Source organism: Echiichthys vipera (assembly GCF_963691815.1).
Source record: "Echiichthys vipera genome assembly, chromosome: 12".
NCBI lineage: Eukaryota > Metazoa > Chordata > Actinopteri > Perciformes > Trachinidae > Echiichthys > Echiichthys vipera.
The window spans coordinates 23,556,711-23,579,241 of record NC_139837.1 but is presented as its reverse complement, the minus strand read 5'-3'; the positions used below and the strand labels follow the sequence as shown (position 1 = coordinate 23,579,241).

The window sequence follows — 22,531 nt, the reverse complement described above, 5'->3', positions numbered from 1 at the left end:
ATTACTGAACAGGCCTACGCGGCACAGGTCAAGGGCCCATAAGGTCAAAGACCTTGACTCATCAATGTTGCTGAAAAATGATCACAAAGAAATGCTAAGTGGCCGCGAGTATACACAAAAAATGATGACATAGAATCAAAATGATTAAAATTAGAAAAATAGTAAATAGTAAACGTAAAATGACCACAGAGCAAAACAAAATGACCAAATATGACCACAAAGAGACAAAAAAAAGAGATGCTAAATGAATAAAAATAGACACAAAACGACCACATAGAGACAAAAAATATTAACAAAGACTCAAAATTATTAAAATTAGATAGAGAGAAACAAAACGACGACACAGAAACGTAAAATGTCTAAAAATAGATATAAATAGATAGAATAGAACAAACACAAAAAGATGCAAAATGTCTTTAAATAGATGCAAAACCAACACAAAAAGAAGCAACATGACTAAAAAAAATAAATGAAAAAACACCACAAAAAGATGCATTTGCATGTGGGTGTCCTGTTCCTATGCAGACAGAGTGGGGGGCCTCTGAAATGTCTGTGCCCAGGGACCCATTGTCTCAGAATAGGTCTATGATCATGATATAATGATGAACAAGAAGAAAACCCCAAAAATGAATATAATATATAATAATGTTTGAAGTGGTTACTGTCAACAAAAACAGTTCACTGCTCTCCTGACTTTTCTAAAACGTTTGTGTCACAGGTGATAAGTAGGGAAGAGACTCTGCGCTGCTGCAGCTGTTATTATTATAAAACAAACACAATCTTAGTTTATTGCCCTTTACGTGACTCCACAGCTCCAACCCAAAAAGCAGCGAGTGTTTCCTTAATAGCCTCTAAAGAAATAACACCTGAGAACATTTACATGAGCAGAAAACTGGGGCAGCCTGAAGCAAAGTGGCATTTAAACCTCCTCGCAGGATCGGATCAAAGTATCTGGGGAGATGTTTACACCAACAGGCACACAGCTAAACAACTACCAGCGACTCTTCACATCACACAGTCGAGTCACTGTTAATATTACAGAACCATAAAATTGTCACGCATGCAGGCACACACGCACACACGCGGTGATAAATTGTTGACCAACACAAGGAATAGGTGGGGTTTGTGCTCCCAGATATGAATCAGTGAGCAGTGAGACAGATGAGGAGGTGGAGGTGGTGGTGCAGACGGCCGCAGGGGAAAATGTGGGGAGGACAAAAAAAAGAAGAGCAGTATGCCTTCAGACTCACACACGGTGATAAATCTCTGCACACATACGCACAGAGCAAGGCTATTCCCACACGCACAGTTTAGCTTAGCATAAAGACTGGAAACAGAGGGAAACAGCTAGCATGGCTCTGTCCAAACGCTGACTAATATCCAACTACAAGCACCAGCTTTGATTAGTTCGGACAAACATGGCGATTTTAGTTTATGTGCCGGTATCTCCGATGGTTGCCTGGTAACCTCGTTGTGACAACAAAACTACCCGGCCAACACACAGACCAGCACCTCCTGACCCTCAAATTGCCATTTTCCATACTGTATAAAGATGAAACAAATGAGATGCAACGTGTTTTTTGTCGGACATTTGGACTTCGTCCTCGCAGGAAAAAGCAAGATTGACGCACATTTTGTTTGTCAGCGCCTGTGGTAGAAATTTACCGACAAAAAGGAAAGAGTAGTCACGATTTGGTACTTTGAGAAGCTTCAGAGTCCTTCACACTTTCACGTGCCGAGGCTCTGGGTGTCTGATAGCGATAAGATATAAGCTCTGGACCAGAGGTTACACACATGGACTACGTTTACATGCACACAAAAATGTAGCATTTCTTATTAAGAAATGTAGGATATGCCCATATTCAGGTTTTAGGATTATGTTTACAGCACATTCGGAAGATGCTTCTCACTCTGGGTTTTACTGCAGTTTGGGACAGTTTACGGCCTCTTGCCTGTTTACAGCTTATGGCCAAAATACATGGGGCCAGGTTAGCTGTTTCTTCTTTATGCTAAGTTAAGCTAAGGAGGAACACTCTAGAAAAGGCCATGCTGTGATTTGGTATCAAAAACTTTTGACAAAGGATTTCTTTTTCTGGCAAATTGACGTTGAGAACTCGTATTCTGTCATCATCACTATGGGGCCTTTCAAAATACTACTTCCTGACAAACAACAACGGCCAAACCTGTGAACAATTCCGATCACTTCTTTCTTCAGTGAGACACCGTTACATCCATAGAAAAGCAATAAAATCAGGATTTGTGCACCTTTTTCATGGTCAAATTCAAGCACTTTCAAGGTCCAGTTTCAAGCTTTTCCAGACACTTACACCTTTGGTAAAATAACATTTCTACAGTACATACATACTCAAAATGATTATTTCACGTTTTCGTTTCAGGCTCTCAAACCTATTTTATATCTACTCAGTAACTATTTGTTGTGAAAGAAATGCAGATACAATTTCAGCATTTTCAAGCTAAAAACCCTGTAAAAATGACAATTAAATGTATTTATTTTTTTACTCAGATCTGTTCAAACGACGGGGAACACAGCACCAGGGCGTTGCATAAAACACAAGGCTTGGACACGGAAATGGTATTTTGAAAGGGTGTTATGCCACAAATTAACAGCCACATAGATCGAATTCAGTCCATTACAGCTTCTGAACGAAAAAAATAAATGTCAGCATCGAACATGAAAAAAATATAAAAAACACACGGGACTCTCATCCCGGCAGCCAGCCACCAGCTTTTTGTCTCTTTTCTACAGGTTGTTCACGTGTTTCTTAGACTCCAGTTGGTGAGATAAAGAACTCCTGTTAGTTTGTCCAATGAACAAACGAACACCACAGAATATAAACACGGCCGACAGGCTTTAGGTCAAAACTCCTCTTCCCCAGTGAGATTGGGACACACAGTCACACCAAAATGCTTTTACAACAACAAAGAAGAATCATCAAATAAAAACAGATGTCTAACCCTGAAACACTCATGATATTGAAAACGTATATAGGAGGAAATGCATATGAAATGTGCTTTTACTGTGTGAGAGGAGCTGTTTGAACAACAACAGACTAAAAAGACTCAAGGTAAATCAGCTAAAAGAGCCTTTAATTACTTTGCTGTCGTGCCAGGCGAGGTGAAAAACGGCAACGTGTTCCAACAAAGAAGACAACACTCTGCACATGAACAGGACTAAGTTTGTAACCTGGTCTTTGCCTGGACCCTGTACTGTCTGGTCAGTGTGCTAAATTGTCTGTGGACGTGTCTATAAAGTTGACTCCTGAAGGTTAAACGTTCATCTGCAGTAGTAATTATTTGTTGTGTACTGTAGCAGAATGTGTTATGAATTTAATTTGATGAATTAAACAACGTCATCAGGCAAGAACTTATTGTTTGTACACATTAATAGTCCACACCTGCCTGTAGCTATCTAGAAACATAACATTTAAACATGTCAAAGGATTATTTGAGCATCCAGTGTCTACCTGAGAAAGACAAAAAAAAACGTCTGTTAGCTCAATGCTAAGACATAATGGGAATAACTGTTAACGCGGTAACAGAAACTAGCATCAGAGTCACGATATCATCCTAACAGAACGATCTTTTTCATTTCACATGCTTCTAAAACGACGTGCGCTCAAACTGAGAGGCAAATCCTTCGGCCTGACTTACAGAAATACAGATCAGCTGCCTTTAATACAGGCCAATGAGGAAGCTCCAACTCCAACCGGCGTCATCACTCACTCCCACCATCGATGCTCCAGCCAAAACATTAGGGAGGTTTTCCTGACATCAAGTTGCAGCCTCTAAGCCTTAATTAACTGTAATTACGTGTGTGTGTGTGTGTGTGTGTGTGTGTGTGTGTGTGTGTGTGTGTAGATCCTGACCCTCAACAGGTCCAACGCAAACCTTTTCTGACTTCTACTCATGAGGACATTCCAACAGATTGAAATGTCACTGTGATGAGGAACAGACAGCAGAAGCTCAGCTTGACTGTAATGAAGACAAGTGGCTCCCTCTGTGGGTCAACTTACCTCTCTGCACCGTCTGAGCTCTGGACTCCCTCCCCATGCCTGTGAAGTGCCCATCTCCAAAGGTTGGGTTGACACCTCCAGCTGTTAGACAAAAAGAGCAGACACACTCACATCAGAACGGTTACGACAAAACTGTTTTGATTTTTCTATAAAAACCAGGGGGAAAAACAGATTTATTAAAACACCACACGGTTCCAACAGCTTCTCCAAAGTCATTGTAAGTATTTCAAGGTGCATTTTCAAGCTTTTCCAGCACCTTACCGATGTCTTAAAGCAATTCTCTCCTTTCTGGCATTTTGACACTCTCCTTTTGTAATCCTAAAATGCTCCCAATCAGCGTATGGCACACACAAAAAATGTCACAGAAATCCACCAGGTGTTGAAACTCATCCATATTGAAGTTTCATATATTTCTGATAAAAGTCATTTTATTCGGTCAGAACAAAATTCTTTGCAGAGCTTCCTGCCTGCCATTGTCGTAGCAAACCTTCAGTTGCCTACGGCTGCTGAGTGGTGCAGCTCTCTGCAGAGCGGTTTGTGGGAGATGGCACGGGACGCCGAAGAAATGAGGCGTTAAGAGGCGAGACGAGAGTCAACGTGGGCTGTGCTTTCCTGAGATGGCGGAGGCTAATGCAGCTTCATCCATTCATGGAGCTAAAAAGCTGAGATGGTGGCAGAGTTTCAGGTACTTTTATTTTGACTGATCCTAGAACGCAGCATTACTGTGATAATGCAGCATCCAGATGCTATCAGTTACTATAGTTCTGTAAGACTATGTTATTTGTGCAAGGAAGATTAGCATTAGCGTCAGTACTAATGTAACAGGTAGTGTAAACAAACCAGCCGTTTCACTTGTGCTGCTCACTTGGAAGGAGGCAGAGTTGGGCATGTTTAAGTTTTTACTTAGTGCTGTGAGATATGACGGAAAGGGACGAATTGCTTTAAATGACTTTTTTGTACAGTTCACACAGTATACTGATTACTGCACATGATCACATTCAATAAGATGTTATTGTTCCATAAAGCCTTGTAAAAAGAGTGAGTTTGACACACACACACACACACACACACACACACACACACACACACACACACACACACACACACACACACACACACACACACACACACACACACACACACACACACACACACACACACACACACACACACACACACACACACACACACACACACACACACACACACACACACACACACACACACACACACACACACACACACACACACACACACACACACACACACACACACACACACACACACACACACACACACACACACACACACACACACACACACACACACACACACCAAAGTAAATGTACACCTCAGAAGCTTGAAGTGTTGCAGTGCGACAGCACATTCTAGTGGACGTCCAGAGGAACTACAACACACATTGCACAGACTCAGCAGGAGTGAGATGTCCTGCAGGCTGAAGGTCAAACATAATCTGGAGGTAAATGTTACACACTGATAAGCAGCTCACAGAACAGCGTTAGATAAGTGACACGCGGCTCCCAAAAAGATGTAAATGGATTTCAAGTGTGGAAATCTAATTTAACCGAAATTGAAAATAACACCAATTAAAAAACACACAATTAATAATTAACAATCATGTGCTGACATTTTATGCTGCTTCAGTTAAAACACAATATCAGAAGGATTAAATAAATAACAGTCGCAGGTGTTTAAAATAGTTGTTCACAGTAAGACCTGGCATTGGACTTTCAACGCTTTCAAATGGTCTTCATCAGCAAATAGCTCAGCTGTTATGGGAAGAAGGATGTTCACATTTTTATGACTTTTTAATAGAAGTCCTTAAAATACAACTGAACAAACTGTAAACTAATGAAAACCATGTGATATCACTGAAGGCTCGACAACCTCAAGTGGCGCTTGAGTTAAGAACACAGTTGCCAGGCAACCTCTCTTGAAAACTAACGTTAAATGTTGGGGATAATTTAACTTTTAGCGGCAAAGTTTACGGACTCAGATTATGAATACAAAATATTATCAACAAATAAAATAACATATATTGTTATAAAACTACACAGCCGTATATAAAGTAAATTTAGATAGCCCCTTTGACTACACCTCATTTCCTCCAAAAAAGGGCATGTATGTGACATTGGGGGGAGGGAGATACGTCCATCTGGCTGTAGTATACCTCCGAGGAGAAGTGAAGGCTAAAGGCTAGCTGTCACTCAGCCACGCCCCTAATTATTCATAAACTTGAACCTCTAATAACATAAAAACTAGCCTGGTACAAAAAATTGACCCCACTCAGTGTTGTCATGGAGATATGACCTAAACATACAGACTAGAATGTTTTTTGTTCGAAACCTTAAACAGGTTTAATGATGTTGTGAAACATGGGGGTCAATGAGAAACTGCTCTGTTATGAAACCTGCCCCTAGTGGACACTTGGAACTGACATTTTTAGCACTTCCTGATTGGATCAACCAGAAAGTCGCTGTGGTGGGGCTTGGGACAGAGGGCTTCACAGGAACACGTGTGTGTGTGGGAGGGGACAAGTTTTTTCATCCACGTCCATTCTTTTTTCCATTTCCATGGAAAAAAGAGGCTCGCCTGCAGTTAAATCTTACCGCCGGAGAGGCTGCTAGGCACAATGGCCCTCATTTATCAATCTTGCGTGAAAACGGGCGCAGATCTGAGCGGAGAATTGGTCGTAGGAAAGGACCCACGTGTGATTGATGAAACATTCGTATCGGACCAATCTCAGCGTACGAATGAGCGGGCCTTGATAAATGTGGCGGCTGAATTCGATCGTCATTAACATGTTACACCCCTAAATATTCCTGTTTTGGAGGCCTCGCCCACTGAGGTCAAACACGGAGAGGAAGAACGCTGGTTAGAAAAGAAACTTTTCCGACACACAGATCGGCATCCTGACATCCGAGATGGAGCAAAATAAAGATGTACTTTTTGGTAGTCTTAAGAGTGGAATAAAAGGGGCCCATAAAAACGCTGTATGGAAAAGAATAACGGAGGCAGTCAACCCGAAGCAGCGCTCCACTGTGGCGTGTGTGCGCACTGCTGAACCTGCGCTCCTGCTCCGTAGCGGGGTTTGCCAGCGGGGTTATTAGGTATTCTGTTAGACCTCACCTAGAAGAACCATACCAAAATGTTAATCATCTGATACCTTGTTTGATTTAATGCAATTTATCGAGGGTAGCCACTTACTGAGGAGATGACTTTGGCTCTGCAGTGCGCTTTCCTTTTCATTTAGGAAAGCGCAACCGCTTCAACCGCTTGTCCCTGTCGCACTGTTTTTTTATTCGTTTTAAGAATCCGTTTTGATCTGTTCTTAATATGTGACTGCTTATGCTTAATGACAGCTGAGGTTTGTTCATTATTTTCAGCCACCGCAAATCCACAGGCTGAAATGTGCGTACACGATCTCAGACCAGTTTGCCAGGAAATGGTCGTACGCACGTTTTTCTGCCGTACGTTCGTTTGATAAATGAGGGCCAATGTATCTCAATTCTTAACGATTACAACTTTAAAGTACATTTTGATGCTAATCAGGGGTGCAGATCCAATGTCTGGATGGGGGGACCAAAAGTGTTTTTTTGTCTGTATGCAACTCATACCATGCCACCATAAATCACAACTTTGTAGATGCTCGCCATATCATTGAAAAAGTACTGAACAAGGACTAATTTACTATTCTTACCGTTCTTGCTTATTTGCCCTAAACAGCCAACAGTGCATCATTGCTTTCTTAACTATTATATTAGTAAAGCATCACTTTAGGAGTCTTTAAGGGTCATGTAATGTCTACTCAGCCCCAATTCTTCTCACTAGCTTCCTTTTCTCCCAGTCTATGGGTCTACTTTATGGATGATGCATTGATATGGATGAATATCCAATTATGAACCCTTCTTTTTGAAGCCTGCTGGTGATCAGCGTCTGTGTAAGAAACTATTTGTTCGTTTGTGTTGTAGTGGAGCAAAACAGAGGTGAAATGTGGAGTCAGAAACACCATTTCTTTTTCGATGTTAATCTAGAATGTGAAGTCTGAAAATACATTTGTTCAATTCTGAATAATTTAGGGTTTTTTTATTGGGGGGGGGGACAATTCATGTTTTTCAGAAATTGAAAATGTCCCTCCCAAGATCTGCACCCATGATGATAATACATTTGTAATTTCACTTAAATAACATTTTAAATGCAGGGATTTTACTATTTCTACAGTGAGGTACCTCATCCTCCCGGGTTCATAAAAATGTAATTATTTCAGTGTTAAACTCTTCTTCAGTGTCAGAGGTTTCTTTCAGTACATATTAATTTATATTAAACAAACAGAAAAGTAAAAAGGTTCAAATGTTTGGGATATTCTTGTGCATCAGCAACCTTCACAATAAACATTAATATCCATTAGAATAAACAAATAGCCCAGAAAAAGAATTAGAACAGCAGTGACTTTAAGAAGAAAGTCTGCTCGACACAATCACCCAAAAGAAACTACTTCCAGTAAAATATATATCTCACCTTCAGCGGAGACAAACTGTCCAACAGCCGACGACCCTCCACCTCCTGTCTCCACAAACTCCACCTCGGACACAATGATGTTGTCCTCCAGCACGGAGCCGCAGGTCATGCAGACGGCATCGCCGCGGGCGTGGTCCACGTCGATGTCCGATCCGCCGCAGTTCTTACACACCTTGGAGCTCATGGTGTCGCAAGGCGAGCCTCAAAGCCTGGTGGGAAAATATCAATGAAACTATAACCTCAGATTTAAGCATCAGGGATTACTGAACGGGCCGAGCAGGCACGGGCCCTGAGGCCAAGGGGTCAGGGGCCAAGGGGTCAGGGGCCCTGACTCACAAAATGTCACAAAGAAAACATAAAACAATAACAAACAAACACAGCGACTACAAATTATCCAAAACAACTACGAAGACACACCAGACAGCGAGAAAAAAAATTATACATACAAAACCACCACAAAAGGGATGCAAAACATATGCAAAAGAACTATGAAGGGATGCAAAATGACTAAATATATGCAAAACAACTATGAAGGGATGCAAAATGACTAAAAGTAGACATAAAACCACCACAAAAGGGATGCAAAATGACTAAAAATAGATGCAAAACAACTATGAAAAGATGGAAAATGACTAAAAGTAGACATAAAACCACCACAGAGGGATCGAAAAATTAGTAAAAATAAATGCAAAACAACTATGAAGGGTTGCTATCCGTCCATGACCTCAGATTTAAGCAACATAAATTGGACATTTTGTGCAGGTATTTGTCTATAATGAATTTTTTATCTATTCCAGTGATGGGATGTAGCCAAGCTCATTTAGTAAAGAGCTGTACTTAAAGCTGGCAGTTTTATGGAAGAAGGCAGAAAAAAGCCTGAATTTGATTATAATAATTGATAAATTGATTATTAATACAATTTTTATTGCATTTATTGTTAAACTGAGAAATCTGGCTTCCTCTATTTGTGTTGCTTTGTAGTTTAGCCAGTGACACACTGCTCAGAAAATAGTTACTGTAGTCAGGGTCAGACACAGAAACAGTGAGAGGGGGACTTTAAGTAACAGATCTGAATATTTATCATTTTAATAATAGAATAGAAATGTATAATAAAATAATCTTCCAACATGGTTCATTCTGCATAGTGAGTCATTTTACTGTTGGTACTTTAAGCATATTTTGATGCTGATACTTGTGCACGTGTAAATGCATGACTCGAGTATGTCTACAGTGTGGTATTGCTGTAACTTCAGTGAAGCATCAGGGTCCTTGAGGTGCAGTGATTCTGCACAACTACCCCGGCTGCTCTGCTCTCATTAGCCGGGTAGCTACGTGGCACTGAACCCAGGCGGCTACTAGCTCAGCGTTTTCTTTTCAGCACGTCGAACGGAGTGTTCCCTCAGGGGTTCAACCCACCAACCACATCCATTAAACTGTCTGTGTCTAATTGTCCTACATCAAGTTTAATTTATACAAACGTGTCACTCAGCTGGCCGTTATTATTCCAGCAGGACCGTGAACGTCTCACATGTTGACAGCTGAAGCTAACTGAAGCTAACACCGACTTCCACACACTTTAACACACACGCACATGATATAATAATGATTTAAGAAACACAGCAGCCTCACAGGTGGTGAAACACACACACACATACGGAGTGTGTAAGGTGTCGGCGGGTGTGTGCATACCTTCAGACCGGTGAACAGCAGCCGTTTTCAGCCACGCTGGGACGCGTCAGCCTCCTCAAGTGTCTTTTTTTTATTTACAGTAAATGCGATTTTTAAAGCACTTCTCATTGACTACGACACGTATCGCATTGTAAGTTAAGAGCAAACAGCAACGTGACAGCGCGCAGAGCTTGCTAAATGCTGTAATATCGCTGCAATCCTCAACACAACACACCCAACATGTGCGTTTGATGCTGTGGAGACCCGGGCCGTACCAACTGTGAGCGGAGGGGTGGCGCGGTGTCTACATGGTGTTTCATTCAAAGTAATGACATTAAAAGTGGGTCCGTTTTAGACATGTGAGGCGATATTGTCAGGTAAATGTAATATTGGGGATTAGGAAGTGTAATATTAGCATAAATGTTAGCATATAAGGAGTTAAAACCGGCGACAGAACCCCTTACTTATGTAAAAGCAGTTCTTGGGTCCCTGATTGTAAATGAACACAGGGAATAAAATAAAATACATTAAGTAAATATTGTCACTTTTTCTTTCATGCTCCATGTTTATGTCGTACTTATTTGTTGTGACTACGAAAGGATGCAAAATGACTAACAATTCATGCAAAACCACCACAAAAGGATGCAAAATGACTAAAAGCATGCAAAACCACCAAAAAAGGATGCAAAATGACTAAAAACATGCAAAACCACCACAAAGGGATGCAAAATGAGTAACAATACATGCAAAACCATCACAGAGGGATGCAAAATGTCTAAGGATACATGCAAAACAACCACAACGGGATGCAAAATTACTAAAAACATGCAAAACCACCACAAAGGGATGCAAAACGACTAAAATAAACTATGAAAGGATGCAATATGACTAAAAAATGCATGCAAAACAACTACAACGAAATGCAAAATGACTACAACTAGATGCAAAACCACCACAAAAGGATGGAAAATGCAAAACAACTATGAAGGAATTTTCATTTATACATTGTGCTATTATCTAACCTGTGAATGTTCTCATTTGTCCAGGTCATCGTTATCCTCAAAGCAATTTCAGTCAAAAGCAACTGGACTTGGTTATTTTTCTAGGAAGACGTTTCACCTCTCATCCAAGACGCTTCATCAGTTCATGTACACATCTGACCAGGCTGGGACTGGTCCAACTAACTGGTGTGGAGATTAATATCTAACCAGCCGGAAAGTACATACAATTCTTTTTTTAAATTGCTTTTTTTTATATTTTATTCATTGATAATTGTCATGTTTAATAATAATTATAATAATAATACATTTAATGTAAGGAACCCTTTCACGACACCCATGGTCACTTTACTTGTACGAAAGATAAATAAAGATAGGCTGCAGTAAAAAAAAAAAAAACAGACCAAACACAAACAGCAACAGAACAAGTAAATACCAAAAGATTTCTAAAAGAGTAAGCTAATCTTCCTTATTTGTCTTCTCTCTACTTTGTTTGCATCGCTTCTCTCTTTTTCTTTATTTACCCAAATGTTGTGTTGCAAAGCACTGCCAAACCGTTTTTTTAAGGTGCTATAGAAATACACTTATTTCTTCCAATTAAGCGTTGTGATGCTCATTCCATTTAATGCTACTTTATAAGTCTATTTTTGTTTTTTAATGAAGGTTTATTTGAAGTTAATATGAGGCTTCAACAGTACCAAAGCTATGGTGTTTTTGGCAGGAAATTCCCTTAGTTCCCTTGTAGAGCTGCAGCAAAAGGACAGCGACAGAAACTGTATTTTTCACACTAAAAACACTAACTCTGGAAGATAAACGTTAAAATCAAGAGTAGGAGTAGTCAAGAGCAAGCAAAACCTGCCTAAATGTCCGTACAGTCACTGGACTGATGTGATAGTGATGCTATGAAGTTCATTTGTACTTCATTTAGCTTCCTAATTAAATGGGTGCAGCACTAAAACTGTCTCAGCAACCAAATATTTGTACCAAGTAATACAAAAGATCAGCTTAAATCACATCTACACTCCTACAAACACACAATGTTTTGCAGCTCATTGTTGAGAGCTCCTTTACACACAGGCCCCTTAAAAGGAAACACATAATTGAACATTCACACAGAAAAAAACTGTATCATTTAATGGTTTTATTACAGAACTGAGTGAATAATATGTTGGAAGATGAGCAACGGTCTGAGTTTCAGTTACAGACGGGGGAATGCTTTATTGTCCTAATATTTCCTCAGAAACAGATTATAATAAAAAGTTGTAATGTTTTTCTAGTGTGGTAAAAGTACTATTACAGAAGCCCCTTTGACATATGCACTGCAGACCTTAAATTATTGAGACCAAGACCATTCAATTTAGGGCCCGAGGGTCAGATTTGGCCCACGCTCCCTTTGTTCTGTCCTTAAAGCTGCATTCATTTACGTGACAAGATTACACAAAAAGTCAATGTACAGACGCAATTGCACACAATTTCAATCCTAAAACATTATCTATTCAATTTTCAATTCAATTTTATTTATAGTGCCAAATCATAACAAAAGTTATCTCAGGACACTTTACAGAGTAGGTAAAGACCACTCTCTATGACTTATTTATGATTTACATAGACCCAACAATTCCCCCGTAGAGTACAGTAGCAATGAAAACCTTCCCTATAACAGGCAGGAATGTCAGACAGACCCAGCTCTGTGGAGGACGGACATCTGACTGCACCGGTTGGGGAAGAAGAAAAGGAGAGAAAAAGAGAGAAAAGACGGACACAAAGACCAAGACAGACACACTTCCAGTAAATATAATAATATCTATAGTAATGTGAATGACTTATATGTTATGGCAGTTAATACAGCCGAATAGTAGAAACAAGCACAGCTAAGGTGTTAGATTATATTAGTAGCAGGAAGCGTCATGCAGGACCACGGCAGCAGGCACCACCACGATCATCAGAGACCTGCGAGACGACAAAGCACAAACAACTCCTGGGAAGAAGTTGAATTAGTAACATGCATTAATGAGACATGAATGATACAGACAGAGAGGAGAGAAGCTCAGAGTATCTGGAAAAGTATTATCCCCCGGCAGACTAGGCCTATAGCAGCATAATTAAGCAGAACAAAATCATCTTAAAAATAACATTGCTAAGGGCTCTTAAGCCCCAGCTGTAAGCTTTATCTAAAAGGAAAGTTTTAAGTTTACTCTTAAATATGGGGACAGTGTCTGCCTCCCGAATAACACTGAACATTGGTTCCACAGGAGAGGAGCTTGGCAGCTGAAGGCTCTGCCTCCCGTTCTACTTTTGGAGACTCTAGGAACGACAAGTAGCCCTGCATTCTGATGCTGCAGCGATCTAGTCGGGCAATACGGTACTATGAGCTCTTTAAGATACGACGGAGCCTGACCAATAAGAGCTTTGTAGGTGAGGAGAAGGATTTTAAATTCTATTCTAGATTTTACAGGTAGCCAGTGCAGAGTTTAATACAGGAGAAATGTGTTCTCTTCGATTTGTTTTAGTACACGAGCTGCAGCATTTTGGACCAACTTGAGACTCTTAACAGACTCATGGAGCAGTCTGATAATAAGGAGTTGCAGTAGTCCAGCCTAGAAGTAACAAATGCATGGACTAGTTTTTCTGCGTCTTTCTGAGACACAATGTTCCTAATTTTCGAGATTTTACGCAGGTGAAAATATGCATTCCTTGTTGTTAGTTTTATGTGACAATCGAAGGGCATATCCTGATCAAAAGTAACACCCAGTTTCGTTACTGTGGTGCTGGAGGACAACACAACATCATCCAGAGTAACAATATCTTTAGCTATTGAGTACAATAACTTCCGTTTTATCTGAGTTTAACATCAGGAAATTATCTCAGCCATGGTTGATGAGAGAAAGAAAAAAATGTGACAATATGTTTTTACATAGGCGAGTTCTTGGATGACCGGATTGGAGTGATGATCCAAATATGATCAAGCGATGCAACACTGGCGTTTCTTGCGATTAAATCACGGCCATCGCATCTGGTCTGAACCATAGACTGAAGCAACTTTACCGTGCATTCACATCAAAAGCGATGGAGCCGATGAAAGCAGCAAGCTGCCATTCAAAATCAATGTAAATGAGGCAATGAAACGCGATGTCGCTTCGGGCGACACGTTCTGAGTGATAAGAGCCATGCGATGCAGCGATGATGCGTCCATTGCGTCTATCACGTGAAGCTGTGCCGCGACAGCCAATCGAAGTTCTCTGTGAAATATCCAGGGGCTCGCCGGGCTCACCAAAGCCGCTATTGTTGACTTGGGGGAAACCAGACTGTTCCTGGGGATATGATATATTGGATACAACTATGAACTGTGGATGGCAGCGACCTGCCTTTAGGCATCTAGTTTGCCAGAAATCTAGAAGAAGAAGAAGAAGAAGAAAAGGAGGAGATCGGGCAGCACCTGTACGGCTTCAGAGTTTAAATCACTGACGGCCTGATCGGCTCTTTTAAGAGCCACTCACTTCCTCTTAGAGCTAATTTTTGTTATTTTAGGGCGCACTCACACTACCCATCCTTTTGGTGTGAATGCACGGCTAGGCTGTTTTTATGGTCAGCTGCAGTTCCCTGTCCCAGACGCAGCTGTTGACAGGTGGTTCAACAAGGTTTCCATCCAACTTCCAACATGCGTCTCCTGGACCATCTTCCTCCCCTTAGATAGAAACACAGGAAATGCATTAAAAAAATAATACTGTAAGAACTCAATTTACGATGCAAGTGTGGGGCGGGTTATATAGATAAACATGTCAATCATGGCACAATATACCATGATAATATATGTTGTATGTATATGTAGAAGCAGACATGGAAACTAAACTAAACAATGTCCGGAGCAGCAGATAAACGATTTTAAATAAAAAAAATACTGAAATAAAATCAACATCAGTTTATTTATATGCTTTATTTAGAATATTGTATTATATATAGAATCTCATACAGCCACATCTCCTTTTAACCAAGTAGTGTATTTAACCATCATAGGAATATGTGGAGGGTGCAGAGGTCCTAACCTTTTGCAGTCCTTTTGCTCTTCCAGAAAAGGAAATTGATTTTTTTACTAACTCAGGGTGGAAACAAGTAACAGAAAACATGAATGTAACTATGCTGAAACATTTTAGTGATGTCCACAGATTATCAATAAATGTTTATGAGGATTACAGATTAGACTCACCGATCGTCTGAAGTCACCAGCACGAGAAGTGAGGTCCGGCCTGCAGCAAGTGATAAGCACAGCTGTGATGCTACTTCATCAGTATGGATATAAACAATAAAAGCAACAGGATTTTAAATATTATAATGACACTGTGTGGAATAAGGCAAGAGATATTATACATAATATGTGAGGGTACAAAATGTTTGTCAGTATTTTAAGTGTCAGTAAAAGCTTACTTGTTACACAAAAATAATAATAATAATAATAAACCAGACAATTAAATAAAGAATACCAACTAAATGTAAATCAATAAAAAATAGTTAGGGGCTTCATGAAGAAGCTTTTCATAATGACTCAGTAAGGTATTACTTTTTTTGTTATTTACCAAGATCAGAGATTTAATCAAAGAGCTCAGTTCCAGGAGGAAAGGATTTTTTTTCTTTGTGAATAAAGAATTTTGCGTATAGGATAACAAAGTTCATCAGGTGTTCTGTAGGACATGCTGCTACATTTTTAACATTTTTAACACTTATAACTTATCGCTCCTTCTCACTTATCTAGTTTGTACTTATTTTATTTCAATCTGCTGCTAAACTGAACAGTGCGTATTGTTGTATATTGTATATACCTACGCTTAACCACGATGTCTGTTGCACTCTGTCACACTTGGTTCATTGCTTGATTTATTTTACGTTAGCTTTATTTTGATTTGATTTATGTTTATGCTTATTGTTACTCTGATCCTTTTCCGCCTTTGTATTGAAACTGTTGCAAAATAATTTCCCTCGGGATAAATAAAGCTTCTTGAATCTTGAATCTTGAATCTTGAAGAGCATTATTATTTTCTGGGTTAACACTAAATAACATCTTTAAGGGTCAGAGAGTAGACAGAGTTAGCGGCATCAAAAAACCCAGATTCAACATCCCTCCAAAACTTCTTAGATGTATCACAATAAAAAAACAGTGACAGTGTTTCTGTGTTCATTTGACAAAAAGTGAAGGAATCATCAACATCTATAAACCTAGCAATGATACTACCAACTGGGTAAATACTATGCATTATTTTAAAATGTACGTCTTTAGCCTTGTTAGACAATATTTATAGGGTAGAAGCCAAGCTCTTCTCCAGTTTATATCCTCTATGAAGGACCTCCAGTAAAACGTTCCTCTAAGCACAACTCTATTCATCTTTTGAAAACACTGGCCTATATGTTTATTACACTTTCTGTCTGGTAGTTCAATCCCACTCAGCATCAGTACAGGTTGACTTGTTTTATTCATGCATTAATTCATCTTCAACCGCTTATCCCTATTCACTGTAACTCAAGTGTTTTTATAAGTTGAATTAACTCTATTGGAATAGCGCGAGTTACAGATAGAAATTCTCTGGAGGGAACAGGAAAACTGTGTACAGACATAAAACGTTCATAAAAAAAAAAAACAAGGATATGGATTATATCTATTTCAAACCATTTTACAAAGAATATGGATTTGTTTCTTATAATAATACTGCTATTATTCCAGAGGGGGGAGAAACTGTGGACAAAAGCTTCCATGCTAGGAGGGTTTGTTGATGACATTTTAATAGTTTGATTGGTAACCTATCTATTGGGTAAAAAAATACATTTTTAAAAGAAAGGAAAGACTCCCAATTTTCTAAAGATGTAGTTTGGGATGAAAAAACAGAGTCATGGTTTCTGAGACACTTTTTCAACCAGTTAACCTTAAAGGTATTGACAGTGTCGATAAAATCTAGGACCCCCTTCTGTCTTATTGTTGGAGAGTACACATTTCTTGAGTATATGTGCTTTATTTTTCCAGAGGAAGTTTAAAAAAATTGTATTGACTTTTGTGGTAGTTGGTTCACTTACAACTTACAAGGGACAATGCTGGATACACAAAGCGAGACAAGCCTTCTGCTTTAGAGAGAAGAGCTCTACCAAGGACAGACAAATCCCTTTGAAGCCAATTATTTGGTCTTTTTTAGTCTGTGTGAGAAATGTAAATGTTATGTCTAGCTGTTGGATCTTTAGTTATGAATATCCCTAAATATTTAACGGAAGTCTTTAGTGGGATATTTCAAGAATCATTGGAGTTATGCAAAGACAGGATTACACATTTGGACATATTAACTCTTAGACCTGAGGCTAATTAGAGTAACAGCATTAGAAAGTTGATTGTCTTTAAAAAAAAAAAGTGCAGTGCCATCTCCCAGTTGGGAATTTTTAATTCTCTGGCAAAAATTGAGATACTCTCGTTTTCTCAACGTTTTTTCTGCATTACTATATTAATTGACAATAAAAAGAAATAAAAAGGGAGAATGCATCACACGATATAACAGACCTGTAGACTGGACGGTGACACAACAGTTGTGATTGGTCCACACATGGCCCGGAAGTTCCACACATAAGTTTGGCACCTCTTGTATTATGGCTGATTTTTGTTTAATTTAAATTTTAGTATGTCATTTTATTTATTTATTATTATTCAGCTTTGTTTATTTTTGCTTTTTTTATCTGTCACTCGCTCAGTTGTTTGTATATGTTCTTGTTTGAATATAACTTGTATTATCCTGAATATGATGTACGCCTTTCTGATTGTGCAATAAAAAAAATTAAACAATTAATAAAAAAATAAAGAAACATGAGTTTGCCACCTCATGCTTTTTGACAGATTTGTATTTAATGTATTTTTCACACTAAAAACATTAACTGTGGAAGATAAATGTTAAAATCAAGAGTAGTAAGAGTAGTCAACAGCAAGCAAACCTGCTTCAGTGTCCATACAGTCACCGGACTGATGTTTGGATGCGATTGTCATGTTATGAAGGTAATTTGTACTTTATTTTGCTTCCTAATTAAAACTGTCTCAGCAAATCAAATTTAAAAGTAATACAAAAAGATCAGCTTAAATCACATCTACACTCCGAAAAACACACAATGTTTTCTCTATACACAGAGGCTTCGTTTAACTAGGAACAGGAAACACAGAAAAAAATCATTTAATCATAACTTATTATGAAATTAAATAATTACATTTTCTATTACATCAATTTATTATTAAATTAAATATTTACATTTCCCATTAAGTTTCATTGTATTGAATGAAATCATGCAATTTCCTATTAAAATAAATGTATTATTTAATTAAACCTTTACATTTGCTATTTAATCAAATTATTCCATCAAATATTTACATTTCCTGTTAAATTAAATTATTATTAAATTAAATAACAGTTCCTATTAATTTAATTGGGAATTAATTCAATCTTTACATATTCTATTTAACTTACATTATTGAATTTATTAAACTCCAAAATATTAAATCATTACTATTACATTTACTTATTTAAATTAAATTTAAATAAAAGTACATTAAAATAACCTTTTATTTAAAACATTACATTTACTATTAAATTGTATTATTAAATTAAATCACTACATTTTTTTTTACGTTTGCAGAATAACAATCGACGTCATCACAGCGCGACGGCTTCAACAGGGGCGCAGTGTTGGTTTTAAGTAACAACAGTTAGCGGTACCTGCAGCTATCAAATCAGTTTAGCGATAAAATTGCGTTTTTTACCGTGTAAACGTTTAACCGACACGCAGTGGACGTTACTCGACCTTTAGTCTTCATGTGGAGCTGTCCTTTAACCCGCTGTCCGCTCTCTTGAGGCGGCCCGAGCTTCAGCTGGTAGCCGTTAACGGTCGGTCCACTGATGGAGGAGCTGCCGTATCTTCCCCCTGAAGTTTGGGTCTGCGTGTTCAACTACCTGAGCACGGAGGAGAAACACACGGTCCGAACCGTCTGCAGGCAGCTCAAGAGGCTGGTCGACCACCCGGCCCTGTGGAGGGACCACACGGTGGTGCTGTCCGACCTCCGCCGCTACACCTACGGCTTCTGGGACACCCTGAAAAACCGCAAGCTCACCCGGGTGGCGGTGCGACACCTGCGGCGCAAAGAGTGGCGGCGGCTCGTCAAGTTCCTGCCGTCACTCACCGCCATCGTGTTCGTAGACGGGGGGCGGCACTACAAGGAGAAGTACCTGGACAACCTGACCCGGTTCCCGGACCTGAGGGACCTCGGGATGCGGAACACAACGTGGGACACGCCGATATTCGGGTGTAGTCTGAAAGAGCATCTACACGAGAGGCTGACCCACCTGAGCACGTGTAACGTCCGGCTGCCCTGCACCATTGAGTTCATTTACGCTGTATCGCACCTGGTCAACCTGCGGTATCTGCTGTTCCACCAGCAGGGGGAGGGCTACGGCCTGGACACGGTGAGGCCGGTGCCCTGCAGCGTCTTCCACGACCTGCTGCTGGGGCTGAAGAAGCTCAAGCACCTGTCCTGGGGCATGAAGGGGGAGCCGCCAGAGCCGCTGCCCGATGACTACCTCAGCCCCCCGGACCCGGAGCATCCAGGTCAGCCATGGATGGTTTACTAACCGGACCTACAGGGCACAGGCCCAGGTGCCCAGACTTGAAAAAAGTGTTGCTAAAAAATCCACAAAATGGTCACAAAGAGATGCTAAATGACTAAAAATAGATGCAAAATCACCACAAAAGATGCAAAATGACTAAAAGTAGATGCAAAACCACTTCAAAATACCTGTTAGTTTTGGCTCTATTCTAAATCTGCACTTCAGAAGCGCTTACAGACACCAAACATTTAACTTCATTCCTCTCTATATTCTGAAGGTTCTTACATTTACAGCCTCATTTATAGGTATTTATACATTTGATTTATAACAACAGGGAGAAAATTGATTTTTAAAATTAAACAAGAACTTTGAACCTGTTTGTTCCTGTCTGCTCCTCCAAACTGGGGACGTGCTGACCGTCATCTACTGTCGGCAACACACTGGCTACGGATAATTATCTCATACAACCATCAGTAAATCACACACTTCCTGTCCCCGGTCCTGTAGGAATGGCCCGGTACGGCGGCCCGGCACTGACCACTCTGGAGCTGGTGGATTACCCAGAAACCATCCTGCCAGAGAACGCACTGAGGAGCCTGACCTCGCTGAGGTCGCTGACTATCCGCTACAGGTACATTAGAGAGGGCATCGACTGCCGCCTCGCGTCCTGGCTGAGTCCCCTCCAACAGCTGGAGACGCTCACCATCATTGGTGAGTCCGCGGTTTGTCGATGTTGTGTCTGTTAGATCTGAGTGAGCTGGGCTCCGTTTTGTGGTTCAGATTTAAAGGTTTTTGTCCTGATCCGCACAAGTCAGGTCAAGTCTGTAATAGAAACAGTTCTCCAGGGCCTATATTGCTATTTTTGATTACTGTGATGTCATTCCCAGGTGGTAATTCTCTCGCCGCCTACACGACCACCATCCCGTCCAGCGTGACCAGGCTGACGCTGCGTGTGGCCATCACTCTGAAAGACATGGACTCCATTGCGCCTAAAGTCCCGGCACTGGAGCACCTCGACATCGAACAGAACCGCTCCAGCGGCAGCCTCTGCAGACGGATCCCCATGTTGTTTCCTCAGCTCAGGACGCTTCGGATACGGTGAGCAGTTTAGGTTTTTCACCAGTGCGGTCTGATCACCGCCTTCTTCTACCTCAAACCCTTTGCAGTTTATTTGGAGAATGTTCTCAAGTCTTCTGGATAGGCATGGGAGGGTATGAAAACTTCATTCACAAATATCCTGGAAAAAATAGATGCAAATCGCGATATTATCCTCAACTTTCCTCAATTCCTAAATGTCACTAAAACCACAGTGCAGGTCTTGTAATTCTGTGCCAACAGAGCTCAAACATCATTGCTCTTATCTGGATAAACAACTAAACTGCAAAGATGTTGATTCAGTAAACGTCTTCTCTCCTATCTCAGGTTCTTCCGTCGAGAGCCAGAGAAAGACCTGCTGAGCCTCCACCGGCTGAGACACCTGGTGCAGCTGGAGCTGCTGGTGGAGCGCTCCTTCATCCTGAGAGATTACCTCAACGGTCATCCGTGGCCCAGCCCCTGCGTCCAGGAGTTTATCAACCAGCTCCGGGAGCTGTCCGAGAACCGCATCACTGTCATCACGACCATGCGCCAGAGGAACCCGCTGCGGGAGTGTGACTGCGTGTGGGAGGGCGACTGAAGAGCGGGAAGGAAACCTGAGCAAATAAGACGGTATTCCTCCTGAACAAGAAGAAGACGACAGTCGCCACCAGAGTTTGGAACAGAAGGTGGAAATAAAAGGCATTAATGAGGCGCACTTGACTTCAGTAAATAGGAAATAAAGGAACTTAAACGTGACTACGATTGGACGATGAATCAAAGATTAGAGTTGTAGCTGCTCCAGACCCCTTCAAATTAAAGCACTGACGTTCATAGTGACCCCCGATTCCAGGATGCATATGAGACAGCCAATTCAAAAGTCCTCAGAGCGGACAGTGGACAGACTGGAATGAATTGTTGATTCAAAGTAGAATTTGTGATTGTTGTACTGAGCATGGAGGATGTTGAGTTTGCATTAAGCGACGCGTTTGTAAATTTAGAGATAAACGCCTCATATATTAGGCTGGCTCAGATAAAGGCACAGTGTTGTTCTAGTATTCTAAAATAAAGACCAGTAAGACTTGAGTTTTTGAAGATCAGGGTTAGAAAAGTTTGACTTTATCACATTTTTTTATTTCCGTTTTAGTTCTGACTTTTCAATTGTAATTTTAATTTAGCTTGTTAGTTTTACTTTAGTTTGAGTTTTTCAGAAAGTCTGAGTTTTTATGCACATTGGTATTTAAATGGCAAATTCAGGAAACGGATCAGCTCGTGTGCGAAGCGGTGGAACCCTCCGGCCTATTTCCCTCTAACAAGGGTTAGGGTGAGAATATGAGGAAATGTATAGACAAGGAGCGCTGCTGCACGAGTGTACTGTATCAGAACGACGTTCGGCTCCAACGCCATCCGAACCCGCCTGTGAGGTCGACGGATCCTGTTCACTTTATACGGAGAGCAGGTTTTTTTTTAGTAATGTCTTTAGTATTGATATGATTAAAGGCTGACTGTAGTTCCGAACAAAGAATTAAATAACGCCTTTAAAAAATGTAGCAGCCATGCAAATGATTGTCTTGTTTTTTTAAACTGTATGTGTCGAATTAAATAA

General features: G+C 40.3%; 2 protein-coding genes across 2 annotated transcripts in view; one reads left to right on the top strand and one right to left on the bottom strand.

Annotated features, from left to right (window-relative positions):
• The window catches only part of LOC310954611 (transcription factor IIIB 90 kDa subunit-like), a 115,851-nt gene extending 105,454 nt beyond the window's left edge, over positions 1–10,397 (bottom strand). Inside the window, exons 1-3 of the mRNA XM_083924184.1 lie at positions 10,263–10,397; positions 8,574–8,782; positions 4,035–4,115 (exon numbers count right to left, since the gene is read on the bottom strand). Of these exons, the coding sequence (XP_083780310.1) occupies positions 4,035–4,115; positions 8,574–8,757 (265 nt within the window). The 5' untranslated portion in view covers positions 8,758–8,782; positions 10,263–10,397. The remainder of the gene's footprint in view (positions 1–4,034; positions 4,116–8,573; positions 8,783–10,262) is intronic.
• Positions 10,398–18,956: 8,559 nt separating this feature from the next.
• Positions 18,957–22,531, top strand: LOC310954407 (uncharacterized protein). The gene is made up of 4 exons (XM_083923844.1): positions 18,957–19,852; positions 20,359–20,562; positions 20,739–20,949; positions 21,274–22,531. The coding sequence occupies exons 1-4, from the start codon at positions 19,147–19,149 to the stop codon at positions 21,524–21,526; spliced, it is 1,374 nt and encodes a 457-aa protein (XP_083779970.1). The 5' UTR covers positions 18,957–19,146; the 3' UTR covers positions 21,527–22,531.